The sequence below is a fragment of the Leiobunum rupestre genome, chromosome 7 (genome assembly GCF_980474605.1).
Source record: "Leiobunum rupestre chromosome 7, qqLeiRupe1.1.hap1, whole genome shotgun sequence".
NCBI classification, from domain to species: Eukaryota; Metazoa; Arthropoda; class Arachnida; order Opiliones; family Sclerosomatidae; genus Leiobunum; species Leiobunum rupestre.
Genome location: NC_143390.1, coordinates 27,143,714 through 27,158,292, shown reverse-complemented (window position 1 = coordinate 27,158,292; position 14,579 = coordinate 27,143,714). Strand labels below are relative to the sequence as shown.

Below are 14,579 nucleotides of genomic sequence, written 5' to 3'. Positions count from 1 at the left end.
GAGCTTGAGTAATTATCTCCACTAGAACAAAAGTTTAAAAGATGTACTCTTTTTGTTCCAATAATCCTGATTATTTCTTATGAAGTTTCATTTGACATTGAAATATAAAGGTAAATCATTTTATCCGATTATCACCGTGGTTTTTACCTCTCCGAGGAGGGGTTATACAACCACCGTGTCTGTCTGTCTGTCTGTCTGTGGGTGGGTCTGTCTGAACAGGTGAGTGTTCAACCGCAGAACCACGGATACAGTTACGCTTCACTGAAAATTAAAAACTCTTCCGAGGAGAGGACTGGTATATTTTGGCTTGCCAACTTGTTCATTTCTGCCAAGATGCTATCGGAAACCATTCATTTTTGAAGAGTTCTCAAGTCGTTTTATATCTGAATTCTACAGATTGTTCTAAGATCAACTTTTTGCGTGATCCAACGCGCTCGATCAGCTCACATCATTATTTCGCGTGTACCTTTTCAACTCTGAATCTCTTGAATCTTCGGAAAGAGCAGTCAAATGGAAAACGCTGACGTACTAATGCGTTAACGTCTAGCCAATGCTTTTTTAACACGTCAACGAGGTTTTCTTAGAAGCTTTAAAGTCAGGCTGATCACGACAGAATCCTTACAAATCTGTAGACAAACAAGCGAATTTCCCTACTTATGGTGGTTTTTTAGATAATGAAATTCGCTCTTCAGCTATTCGGTATATCATAGACCAGCGGTTCTTATTTTCTTTTTCTTTTTTGCTATGGAGCCCCAACTAATTTTATTTACCTCTTGACACAAACAAAGATGGCTACGCTGCGAATTCTTGGAACCCCTGTGACCCTTCCACGGAACCCCAGGGTTCCCCAAGGCACCACCTTATTAATTCGTGGTTTACCCTTTCGAAAACCAGACATTACAAGAATCATATAACATAAATATGTTATTTTACGGAAAACGAATCCAAATTTAATAACTGTATCTCTTACATAAGACACACTGGTTATCAATATTTTAAGTATAAATATAATACTTATTTCATTTATATTTCCAGCAAACATGTTTTTGTAAGAGTAACTTGCACGTCCAGTATGAATAATTCTTAGCGAATCACTGAATGGATTTTATTAAATCTTCTATTAGGTGCACAGTCACGTAAGTTAGTTACGTAGACACGGGCCTTTGGATGCTTTTAAATTCCATTTATGTTGCCTCGTATAATGTTTCACGCCCCGTGTTTTACCAGGATATGAGGATTCTGGACCAAAAGGAGGTGGTCGAAAGCGAGAGAGCGGCAGCCACGCTGACGTTCAATTTCCTCATCTGCGTCATTTTAGCCAGGTAATTGTCTGGCTAAATAACGCGCTGAAATATGGAAGTTTATGCTCTCTTTAAAAGACTCTTTTGATAGCTTCATTTCCGTTTTCGGACTGCGTGAAACAGTTCTGTAATAAGTAGTATGCTTCCCTCTCCCCTGACATGGTAATACATTAGGTACTCGATCCTTACTTCAGCCTTGGTACTTAGGATTTAGTAACTTTTAGAGTTCCGTTATGGCTTTCGCTTTCGAAACTGTTATGTCCATAATTAAAATTAACTTAACTTTGATCAGGATCCGTTATGTGAAAACCCTGCAGTCATGTAGAAACGAAATAAAACAGGTGCCTTTGAAGCTTTTCCCAAGTCACTTTGAGACATTTTGGTACTTGTCTTAGGCGGTGGTCAATGGAATTACTTACGAAATCAATCAAGTCTTGATGCCACCAGAAAAGTACTTGTATACCTAATGCTTTGAGATGGTGGCGTCAGTTGTCATTAGCGTTTTCTCACCTTTCTTAAGCCTAGTTCCCACTTAGCGAAAAAAAAACAATTGTCGCGCTGAAAATTGACGCTCGCGAATAAAATTTGCGATTTTTTTCAATTCGCCGCTAAAGTCGCGTCTCCGCGGTATCTAGCGAATGTTCTATTTTTTGACGTCCACACCTTGGCGATAAAAAGCTTCAGCCAATCAGAAAACGCGTCCCCTCGATCTATTCCGCTCCCGTCCGTCACTTATTAAGCCTAGGTCTTTAGAAAAGCGGCTCAGCCAACTTGACCAAGATACTGAAGTAAAGGTAATTATCTCACGAATAGAATCGTTTATTTATTGAAATTATCAACAGGAACATCCATTTGGTTCATTTCGAACTGATGTTTTATGTTAGGCCTAAAACATTACTAAAAACCCGCGCGAGTTGTTTTCAGCGTTTTTAAATTTTCGCGCTAAAGTGAGAACCGCTTCCCCAGCGACCGAAAAACGCGTCTTTTTTCTTTGCGCGAAAATTTTATCCGCCTCGAAAATTCGCCAAGTGGGAACTAGCCTTTAGACTACACTCGAATATATAAAAAATTAATTTGTTTTGTTTACCAATTTCAACGTCCTGTCTGGTCAAACAAGCATCTCGTAGAACTAGTAGTAAGGAAACGAAATGGTGTATGGTCACCATTTTTCGACCGTTTGAATTGGGAGATCACTCGTGTTCACAACTAAACAAACTATTCGAAATGAGACAAGAAATTCTGAAAGAATTGCCGGTAAGTTCACCATTTATCAAGGTTGATAGAACTATTGCTAGAGCCGCATGACCATTTACTACCGTAATTAAAAAACAAACTTACATACAATCCTAACGCTAATTACTTTTGCTGCTGGAACGTTTTATCAACTTTTTTTCTGTTATTATTATAAAAGTATATCTCCTTTGGCAATTGACTAATGCGTTTTCTAGCAATAGCGTCAATCTTTTGAAGTGATTCCGAGGGAGTTAGGGAGTCATTCGCTGGGCTCTCTGTGCCATTTTCTCTTTTTGCTTTGTGGCTGGGTAGAATAGAGGGCCATTACTCAAAATTAGACTTTGTGCGCGGATTCTTAAAGCAATTAACCACAATGAAATCCTGACAGACCAGAAACGCAATACCAAACGTCTTATTTTTACTACTCGGTAATTGTTGGCCAAGACGTGGAAAAGTATTGTTATACTGAAGTGTTATAAGTTTCGTAGATCCGAGTCCCCCTCAAGTACGGACACGACCAGAAAAGATATGGACAACTCATTGTAGTCAGTAGCGGCGCCAGGATTTTTGGGTAGGTAGGCCAACCATTTAGAGCCCCCCAAAATTATGCACCTCCCCCCCTACACAATTTTTTCAAATGGGTACGGGACGAAAAAAAATGAACTAATTATGATCCTTGTTTTGTGCACCGATAACACTTAACTAATGAGTGGTTATTTACTTATTTCTACGACTGAATTCCAGTCTATGTATTTACATTCATTCCATCGGTACTTCGCATGTACATCTCTTACATCGGAACTTACAACTTTACGAAAATGAATGTACATAGGTACACTAAGTAAAGTAAGTTTAAGAACCATTCATTTGTAAAGATAAAATTAAAGGTACAATTTGGATATAGTAGCGCTCTCGAAAAATTAAAACTAAAAAAACACTTCCTAATAGTTTTTGGCCATCCAAAAACCCTTAATGGCGCACACCGAAATTAATTGAAAGGGTAAAAGCCCCCCCCCCCCCCCTTGGTGCGCCACTGTGGTTCACAGTTTCATTTTTGGAACCAGTGTACAATTTTGACGTCATAAATAAGCTAACAAAACGATTGGTGGAACGAACCGTTACTAGTACAGGCTAACGAGTAGCTATAAAATAAAAATTACCAACGTTTGAAAAAATTCTTATGAAAATCTAGTAGCTCTCTTCTGTAGCTCGTGAAAGCAGATTCGGCGATTTATCTAGATCCTATTTCCAGGACTCTGGTGAAATTCAAACGGTTGTGTAGAACTTTAAACGTTGTTCCCATTGAGTTGGGAATATTAATCTAGAGATCCAATCAAATCTGCTCCCCGCGAAACAAGTTTTTGAAAATTACGAATGTGCCGTCTCCTCTAAAATGACGAGAAAGGGTTATCATATGACCCGTGGCGCCATCCATTATTTTTGAAAAATAAAATAACGCGTCTTATTTGAACGAACCATTGAGAGATAGACGCCGCCACGGGTAGAATGATAAACTTTTCTCGTCATTTGGGAACTGACGGCAGTATTCTTATTTTTAAAAAACTTGTTTCGCGAAATACTGAAATCCGACGTTTTGATTGGACCTCTAGATTAATATTCCCAACTCAATGGTTGTTCCTACCGACATAAAAATAACATAAAAAAAACACTCCCTCTGCTCACGCGCGAAGGCCTTACTAGAAGCGGCCAATTTAAAAACAGGATTAACGTTTTTTAAACATGGCCGCTCCTTGGGATTACTTCACACTTGCGCGGACGCTGTTAGGCCTGTTGTCTCCGCTAAAGAAATGCAATCCCACGGATTAATTAATTGGTCCATAATAACCAAGTCTCATTTCTAACCATTGGTATGGCCATCCACTTTTCCCCACTGCACAAGGATTAGCAAATCCATAAACTGTAGTCGCAACCGAAACGAGTCTAGGTGGCGTAACGGCGCTAACTTCTCCCAGGTTGAAAAAATTGTGGTGGATGGGCCTCCTAATGGTTGGCCTACCCCCCCAAAAATCCTGGCGCCACTACTGCTTATAAGCCTCCTCTCATTTATACCCACACAGCAAAAATTAGTCGGACCGACTGTTGGCGAAGAGTGCATCGCCGACTTTTCCTTTTTGCTATCCACTGGAGAGTCGCGAATGTCACAGTCCCCCGAGTCACGACTGCCCAGAAAGACGTCGGCCCGACGGCATAGAGTAAAGTTTGGGCCAACCTTCCAGAAAGGAGTCGGCCTGACGTCTATGTGCTTTAGTTGGGCCTACCCACAAATTGGTCGGTCCGGCAGTTTAGTGCAATTGTAAGGTATACCTAATCGATGGTTGGCCCTATGGCTTACTGTAAATGTTGGGCCGACTTTTTCCAAAAAAAAAGTCGGCCCGACGATTTAGCGTAATTAATGGGTTGACTTTTTTTTAACGCTGATTAGAGTATTCAACTGCAAAAATTAATGACTCAAAATGCGTATGACACAGTACAAAAAAATTTACTTCGCCAAATCCTTTCAATTAAATCATTAATTTTAAATTTCGGTTTGACATAACACAATCTAAATTTATTTAAGAATAGTTGGATTAACCTGTTTTCCCAGTGGGATAAGGATATTTGCATAACCAAGGACTAGGCACTAGTGACAAAATTCCAACACATTCTTGTCGAAAGTAGAACTCTGCAATAACTTTCTCCGCGCATAGCACCGTACCCAATATAGCCAACTGCTTAATGACAATATTAACCAATTATACGTTGATTACATAATAATTTTCCTTTTATTATACGGCCTAGTGTCTATAGAAGAAGTTTCTTTAAAAAAATTGCAATAATTTAAGCTTTTTCCGAGTGTATAGCTTAAAGAACTAAGAAAGATACTACACTTTGATCTTAGCCAAAAGACTGAATTTGTTTAGTAACTTCTTCTATAGACACTATAAGTGAGTTGCAGGCTAAGAAAGACAAAATATATAGTACAATCGGCGCAAGGATACCTCAGATCGTTTCCGGTCATTCCACCGCGCGAAATTTGAATTTGGCCATTTTACGGTCAAATTCAAATTTTGCTCTTTTTGTCGTCTTGTAGCGCCATCTAGAAACCGAAATTGGAATCTTTATTTTTAATTTCGTAATTGTGGTGGCGAGCAAATTTAAAAGATAAACCCGGCATGGGTATCATTCTTAAATTTAAAATAGAATGTATACTTATTTAATTTTGTAAATTTATTTCTACCTCTTACCAGTTAAATCGGCAGTTTCTTTTAAAATAGTTACCACGCTTTCTGGGGGTAACGTTGTCTTAATGAGCTATAGACGTTTAAAATTATATTTTTCTCTTTACTTGTTAACAATAAACCATTATCATGCTTTTTATAGTAACCTCTTGGGCTATTTAAAATATTTGGAGCTTCAATTATCGAACCTTCTTTAGCTGCATTCAGTAATTAAACTCATGACAACATGAATTTAAAAAATAGATTCCAATTTCGGTTCCTAGATGGCGCGAAAAAACGATGAAACTCACGAAATTTTAAATTTACCGTAAAGTGGTCAAATTTAAATTACGCGCGGTCGACTGGCCGGAAATGGTCTGAGGTATCCTTGCGCCGACTGTACTTTATATTTTGTCTTTCTTAGCCTGCAACTTACTTATAGGCCGTATAATTAAAGGCAAATTATTATGTAATCAACGTATAATTGGTTAATATTGTCATTAATCAGTTGGTTATATTGGGTACGGGGCCATGCGTGGAGACAGTTATTGCAGCTTTCTATTTTCGTCAAGAATGTGTCGGAATCGCGTCACTGGTGCATTTTCCTTGGTTAAGTAAATAACCATACGTCTCTGGAAAATACAGGTTACCTCAGCCATTCTTAAATAAGTTGAATGTTTTTTGTTATGTTAAACCGAAATTTAGCATTAATGATTTAATTGCAAAGGATATATGTTAAAGTGAAATTCTCTAAACTTTGTCATACGCATTTAAAGTCATTATTTTTTGCTGTTGAATATCTTAATCAGCGTCAAAAAAGTCAACCCATTAATTACGCTAATTCGTCGGGCCGACTTTATTTTGGAAAAGTCTCCCCAACATTTACAGTAAGCCGTCGGGTCAACCATCGGTTAGGTATACCTTACAATTACGCTAAACTGCCGGACCGACCAATTTGTGGGTAGGCCCAACTAAAACACACAGACGTCAGGCCGACTCATTTCTGGAAGGCTGGCCCAAACGTTACTCAATGCCGTCGGGCCGACGTCTTTCTGGGCAGTCGGGGGACTGTGACATTCGCGACTCTCCTGTGGATAGCAAAAAGGAAAAGTCGGCGATGCACTCTTCACCAACTTCCGGTCCGACCAATTTTTAGTAACATTATATTAAAGGTTTTTACAATAGTCGGCCCAACGGTCGGTATAGCTAACACCAAAAACTTGCTATCCAGGAAATTGTTCTATAATGACTCTTATACGGCTATGACCACTTTACGACTGTGGACCCTTTTCCGACCACTTTTGGACTGGCTTATGCTGTGTGGGTAACCACGTGTCTAATGTGTCGTTTGCTCTGTCGTCTGCTTGCTAATTAGGGTCTTTGGTGAGTTGATTATAATGTTATAAAGTTCTGATAGACTAAAATATGGATAAGAAAAAAGTTATAAAAGAACTTCAAAACGGTTGAAAGCGGTTGTTTCGGAAATCAACATATTTTTAGAGAACGGCATTTTTATATTTCCTCCGCGCCGCCGGTTTAAAGACTGTATTGAGTTCCTGCAAGGTTAATACTTAATGGTTTTAACACTTTCTGCCAACTAGGAGCAACAGCCACAGTACCCACACAAGGAGAACGCAACCCGTCAAAAGTTGTGCATTTTCTTGCGTACATTTTTCATTGGTTAGACGCTTTACCTCTTGCTGCCGTCGGAAGGGGTAAATTCGGGAATTGTCTTCCCCCCTGCCCGTAAAACGTTCAGCGTAAGGGTGCGTCCAATAAAATTTGTACACAACACTGCCTTAGCGTGTTTAAAAGCTAGATGCGTTATCCTTGTGTTTGTTACTCCTAGGTGCCAAGCACTATCGAATACATGTTTGAAATCCTATCATGTAGGATGTTATGATAACTCTCACAGGATTTTGGTAGCAATTTGCTTCACTCAATGCTTCTAAATCTAAGCTCTTGGCCCTTTGTTCAGGATTTGGAGGAAAATAGACGTTATCATAACGGACCATTGTTATCGTTCTTTTCTTTGAAACTTGGTTACGAACTACTGTTTTTTTTCTAAATCATGAATTGGATTTAATGACTCATCTATCGCGGATTCTAATACCGGAAAAACATCTAAATCAACTATGCCGATGGGTTCTGCCATTTTTTCCCGATGATGAAAACTAGCAGGCGACTAACAAAAACCTGTATATTTTTAATAACGAATCAAATGCGAGAGCTTTCACGTCACCGAATTTTACGTCATTTAAGGTGGTATAAGCGTTTTTGGTCCAACCCATAATGTTCCGCCACAAAATACCACAGGGGATATTGGAAGATATTCATTTCAAGTAGCGTTATGGATTCCTGTAAAAAGTCATAAGAAAGGTTTTTTTAAACAAACTTATCAAAATGTAATCAAACGATGCTAAAATTATATTAAAATGCCAGTATCATTAGTTGGGCACCTGTGACGAGTACTGAAGATATACGTGTGGTTGATTCCATCTGGTCACTATGATCTACACTCATTTAATTATAATGGTCAGATCTGTAACGTGTAAGACCGATTTCTTATTGAACCTCACTTGTAAAATGTGATGCATAAAAATCATAGTATTTTCTACATTTTTATGGATATTGCTCCGTTAAACGCTATGACTCCTGGTGACAACTTCATACCCTACAAAGTTATCTGGAGAAATATCTAACTTCATAACAAATTTTTAATTTAATCGTGTTAAATTATTGAGGGTGGCAGTGAATTATGTTAAATTAAAGAGGGCGGCGTATTGTTTTGCACCTTTGCGATTTAAGTACAGCCCGGTCACTAACAATTTTAAGAGAAGAGTAAGGCAGTCTAGGCAGAGGAACAGAATGCTGCCTACGTTATTACAATAATAAACTTGCTCAAAACTTCCAAAAGCAAACCCAAACTATTTCAAATATGGAGAATACACACGACGGAACATTGATAATTTTCTGAGAGTTAAATTTTTGAAAATAAAACTATATTTACGGGAAAATATTAATATAGAAAACGCAGTGGAAAAACGTGGAGTGTAGACGTAGTTTTATTCTGCACAGACTGTTTACCTTATGCGTTTTCTAGCGAGAGCTTAACTCATCTATTTTTTGACAATCCTCGAAATAATAGCGCGTCTGACGCCATCTACTGATAGCCTTTCAAAGTTTTTGAACAAAACGGACCTAGAAATAAGATTTCTATGAAAACGGATGCTTGTATAATCAGTGTTGCCATATTGTGGGAATTTTTGGGTCCCTTTTCGCTCTGTGGGGAAAAAGGTAATTATTTTCAAAAACGTTAATTTTGTGGGAATTTCCATGTCTGCGGGAATCTTGGGATTTTTTAAATAATATACAGAAGGCGCCTCCTAATCAATGCATAGACCTAACAACCAAAATGTTTAAAAATTGTAATTTCAAATAAAATTTAATTTTAAAAAGTTAATTTTAGAAAAATGTTTTCCATTGATTTTTCATTGTGGGCGTGGCTAAATAGGGGTGTGGAAATTAGTGGTAAATTTACTATCCAGCATTGGGAATTTCGACTTCTGAACTTTGGCAACACTGATTGGAATGCCCGATGCGGCCTGCCTGATTGCCTTAAAAGTGTCAAAACAAAGGAGATTGCAATCAAAGGTGTTCATTTTAGGTATTTGTCATTTAATTTATCTGAAATTGCCTTAATTTATTTAAATAACTTGTAAAAAATGGTTGTAAATGTAAGACTAATTTTCTTCACGTAACAATACATCACTAAACACTTATCAAGTTATCGTGGTTTTAATCTTTGTTAAGGCTTAAGATTGTTTTGGGTGGGGGTGGAGGGAGGACGTAGAAAGTGCCAAATTTTAATATTATTATAAAGAATTTTTTGCTATTTCTCAATATTGAGAGTGGATGATATCTAGTATTGTAAAACATTAAAAACGGTAATTTCTTAATCACTTAGGAGAGGTTTGTATTATTTTAGGAGATAGAATCTACGCTATGTCATCTCAGAGGATGGTTAGAAGAGCCACTCACGCTGGTAGCTGGTACAGTGATTCTGGTAAGAAAGCTCACTATTTAATGAGGTATACAAACACGAAAATCCTATTTATAGGAGTGATACATAAATTAACAGGTAGAGAGCTTCGGCATCAGCTAGAAAATTGGCTTTCGTCAGTTGGGACACCCACTCGTAGACCAGCACGAGCCATTATTGCCCCGTAATTAAAGATGTTATTTTAGGGAAAATGAATCAAAATTTAATAACTGTATCTCTTACACAAGACACGCTGGTTATCAATATTGTGGAGCATGTGCGGCTTTTGCTTACCGTCAAGTAGACCCTTCCCTGATGTATTTTTATCATTACTCATTATATTTTAAGTAGAAATTTAATACAAATTTCATTTCTGTTTCCAGCAAACATGTTTTTGTACTCGGCCCATCTCATCATGTACGACTGGCTGGCTGTGCGCTTTCCCCAGCTAAAACTTATAGAACTCCATTTTATGATTTGACTATAGATCAAAAAAGTACGTTGACATTTTTTTACTTATTAAATTATAATACCTCTCTCCGTAACAGTTTACGAAGAGCTTTATGGAACTGGTCTATTTGAAACTATGTCTGTTTCCACTGACGAAGATGAGCATAGTATAGAAATGCATTTGCCCTACATCGCAAAAGTGATGGAAGGGTAAGCCCATCTGTGGTCTTCAGTGTGTGTCACCAATTTCGAGGAAAGCGTCACTTTTGGTTAAAACTCTTGTAGCTACGACTTTACATTGGTTCCTGTCTTAGTTGGCTCTTTGACTCCTGAAAAAGAAGCTACCTATGGAAGAACGCTTAGCAAGTACTTGGCTAATCCTCAGTGCCTATTCGTCATCTCTTCAGATTTTTGCCACTGGGGTAGATCTATTTATTTTTTTTTATAAAAATTACACTGATGGTAAGTAATCGTAATATTCTTAGGAGCTAGATTCCATTACCAGTATTATGAAAAATCTTGGGGTGAAGTTTATCAGTCTATTCAGAAATTAGATGAAATGGTATGATACTTTGGTTATTCAGTGCTTACAAAAATAAAAGAACCAAAGTTATCAGACTGCTTTACTCCCCATGTTCGAGGCGTTTTTAATATGAAGTTACATTTTGACCTCTTAATTTTAAATTTTGCGCGCTCCTAGGCCGAAAAAAGAACGCTTTTGTTATTCTGAAACCATTTTTTATCCATAGAAATAGCTATACCCACAATTCCCAAATGCAATTTATCTCGTCAAAAGATGGGGATTGAAATTAGCTTTTATTTGACTCTTTATTTTCTCATCATTTTCACAAGGAAAACTCCCTCCGATTCTGAGCGCTATTTCGACTACTTCGGTTCTTTATCAATCAATTCCAAAATATGTATTAATTTTGGGAGTTTTGACAATTTATTGCGATTTAAATTTTGTTTTTGTAGGGAATGCGAGCAATTGAAGATCTCTCTCCAACGGGTTTTTCATCTTATTTGAAAAAATATGCCAATACAATTTGCGGTAGACATCCTATTGGAGTATTACTTCAGGTGATTATATAATACCTTAATTACCGTAGGCCAACTTATAATTACTAGGACAATTTGATGATGAGAAAGTAATATAATTACTGGAAAAAACGTGAAAACTTCAGACTGACAAAAATTATTTGTCAGGCTATTTCTGCTCTCCACAACTCGGGAAGCGGGACGTGTTCTCTCAAATTCCTGAATTACGCCCAGTCCAGTCAGTGCCTGAACATGCACGACTCTTCCGTTAGCTACGCAGCGGCGGCACTCGTTGCGGATTGACCCCTTGTAATGGGGTGCCTTGGCTATGGCGAACTAGCCATAATCTGATTTCTTGACTAAATTGACAAGAAACAAAATGGTTTTTTCTAGGACCGTGTTTATATACTGAAACTGCATTTATAGGATTCAAATTTCAATAGTGACCCGCAATTATAATTAAAAAAAATCCCATCACTTCAAAGTACTTCGAAAACGATGAACTAAAAAAATGGGTCCAAAAATTAAAAAGGGTTTAAGTTATGATAAAACTTCTTCAGTTTAAAAGTGCCTATCGATGTTTAAATCCCTTTAGAGCTGAATTAGTTTTAACAGGATAACACTGATAACAAAAACTAAGATTTTTTGGTTTGTGAAACCATATTTTTTAAAATTTTTAAATATCTATAAAAAAAGCATTTATATAAAATTATTTCGTATTTTTATTATTTGGTGGCATTATTTTTGTTTTCACTTATTTGGGATTGCAATTGTACTTCCAAGGTTATTTGTATAAGCTTTAACTGAAAGCAATAAAATATTTTTTCAACACGCCTAAGATAGTACTGCGAGGATCCCTTAGAAAATCTGCGTTTAATTTTAACTTAACTAAACTATGCAGAATTACAATGATTATTCGTTTGATTTAAATTAAATTAAGGGGGCAACTTAACTCTGATATTATACATTTATTGTATTGATTTTGTTTTGGTTGTACAAGTTGAAAGAATTATATTTTTGGTTTACACGCTTGATATACGTAAACAAAACTATATATTTGTTGTGAGAATGAAAAATAAAGAGGGGATGCTTTTTTACAATGTATTTATAAATTTTATTTGGAATTTGGGGCTAATCCTTTCAAACTGGAAGAAGACGGATTGTTTGATCAAATGTTTCCCCATCTGGGCAACATAATCTGTGTTATGTTAGGTTCATGGTGTCAGAAATTAAATATCAAAAGGTTATAATAAAGATTTTGAGGTTGCGGGAAGTATTTAAAGGGCTACACCGTTATTTCAATTTAAGTAGTTCCTCGTGAGCTCCTTTAATAAGGCTGGAAAAATCCTAGAATATGATTTGCTAACGTAAGATTTTTACTCAGATTTTCTAAACACCATTATTATTGTAACATTCATTTGACGAGCTGTGACCCGCAAACTCGCACATTTGAAACCGCAAAAAAATGTTGGTAGATAAATTGACATTTAGGAGAATGGTTTTAAAACCGGGTTCGTACACAACCTTTAAAAATGGCGGGATATTTTCACGCGCAAAGGGTTTTTAAAAGTTGTCAATACTACAGATTAGCAGACAAACGACTCTACTAGGTGAAAACGATAGGTTGAATTCTAAAGTCAGTGGGTGAAAATTTGTTTCAACCATCTTGTGATGTGAAGACTCACTTCCTTAAAGGGACTTTCAAGGAAGGTGTGACGGGTGGGATGTCGGTTCAAAAAACGTAACTAAAACGTCATCAGAGTGTAGCTTTTAACGTTTTCCATTTGACTGCTCTGGATCGCTCTGATCAACATTTTATGTTCCATTTGCGTGCTCGGATCTGCTCCGATCAAGTTTTACGTGTTCCATTTCACGCTCTCGGGTGCTCCGAGATTGCTCAAAACCGATCTGCCGATTTCGACGGATCGAGATCGAGGTCAGATAATTTTTTTGCGTTTTCCTTTTAGATTTTTTGGCCAAATGGTAGACCAAGACGCGAAAATTCAAATTACTAGGAGACGCAAAACCACAAAGCGCGGGAATATGCTAATGGTATGTTGCATTGTATTGTCAAAAACATTTTTGGTTGCCATGGCAAAACGGTTGCCTAAGGAGACATTTCCCTTCAGGGTTTTTCAAGTTACATGAAAGTCTACTAAACCCCCGAGTTTGATCAAAAATCGTTGTGTTACACCTCGGGTAGTCTCCTTGTTAGTCGATTGGGGCGAAATCTATGGCGTCAGAGACATTCGAAGCGAATCTCGAGCAATCAAATGGAAAACGCTATTTGTAAATTGCGACCGAATGACGTATTTTAAATGGACTTCATCCCCTTTACAGCTCTCCTTTGAAAGTTCCATTAACCTCAGAAAATCGTCTCAGTGGCGGCTTAAGAAGGCTGGGTTCCCAGGGCGGCGGCAGTGTTTTGTGACACCCCCCAGGACCGTGCAGAAGTTTTCGCGGGTCCGTCTTCTTCAAGTTTAATCGTTCTGATTTGCACCCCCCCTCGAGCTTCTCCGATGGCACCCCCTGCTGCCCTGGTACCCCCCCGCCCCCCCTTAGGCCGCCACTGAATCGTCTCCCAAGGATCTTGTGAAGAGTCACTTCCCCTACGACATAATGTCGTCTTCTCCCTCTCTCTCCCCCAGGGTTAAGGGAAGACAACTTAATGATGTAGGGGAAGTGGTTCTTAGGCGAAATAAAGTAGATACCCACTCAAGAGGTTTATTCTGAAATTACGTTATCATGTAAATTGGGATTTGAAAGGGCCACGAAACAGTTTGAATTTTGAAAGTGGCGGTAAATCACTTGTAAAGCCAAAACGTAAGCCTGGGTCACGTTACGGAATGAGAGGAGCGGCTTGAAATTCGACCCGAAGTTCAATTCGGGCGCGAAAATAAATGAAATAATTAAATAGACCTTAATATAAGCCAGTTTGAATTCAATCGGACGCATGCGCGGTTAGGCCACAAAGCTTACAATGATGACATAACTCAGCGTGACCTATGACGTCAGCTTAGGTAATATAATCTAATAGTTATTTTTTGAACCGATAGATGGCGGTGCGGTTATTTAACTATCACATAATTGGTCTAATTGAAACTAGTAAATATTTCGCTGGCTAATTTTTTCAGTTTATTCATAAGCAAATAATAAATAAGAACATTTACCAATGCAGATTCTGCCCCAGGCCATGCTGGCAGGGCCGTGCTTAAGGGGGGGGGGAGCCGGGCCGTCGCCCAGGGCCGCTAAAAATTTACCATAGGGATGTATATACCGGAGGGCCGCTACACTCAG

At 38.0% G+C, this 14,579-nt stretch overlaps 1 protein-coding gene across 1 annotated transcript; it reads left to right on the top strand.

Annotated features, from left to right (window-relative positions):
• The first annotated feature begins 9,331 nt into the window (after positions 1–9,331).
• On the top strand, positions 9,332–12,363 carry LOC149935471 (protein MEMO1). The gene is made up of 10 exons (XM_090180688.1): positions 9,332–9,419; positions 9,741–9,818; positions 9,894–9,978; positions 10,043–10,111; positions 10,178–10,290; positions 10,343–10,454; positions 10,530–10,666; positions 10,730–10,806; positions 11,220–11,324; positions 11,451–12,363. Exons 1-10 carry the CDS (start codon positions 9,344–9,346, stop codon positions 11,583–11,585), a joined length of 987 nt encoding a protein of 328 aa, XP_090036814.1. The 5' UTR covers positions 9,332–9,343; the 3' UTR covers positions 11,586–12,363.
• The last annotated feature ends 2,216 nt before the right edge of the window (positions 12,364–14,579 follow it).

Coding starts and splice junctions, on each gene's coding strand:
- LOC149935471 (XM_090180688.1), top strand. CDS start 9,344: ATGCCCGATGCGGCCTGCCTGATTGCCTTAAAAGTGTCAAAACAAAGG. Junction 9,979..10,042: donor GCACGAGCCATTATTGCCCC/GTAATTAAAGAT, acceptor CTCTTACACAAG/ACACGCTGGTTATCAATATT. Junction 11,325..11,450: donor CTATTGGAGTATTACTTCAG/GTGATTATATAA, acceptor ATTATTTGTCAG/GCTATTTCTGCTCTCCACAA.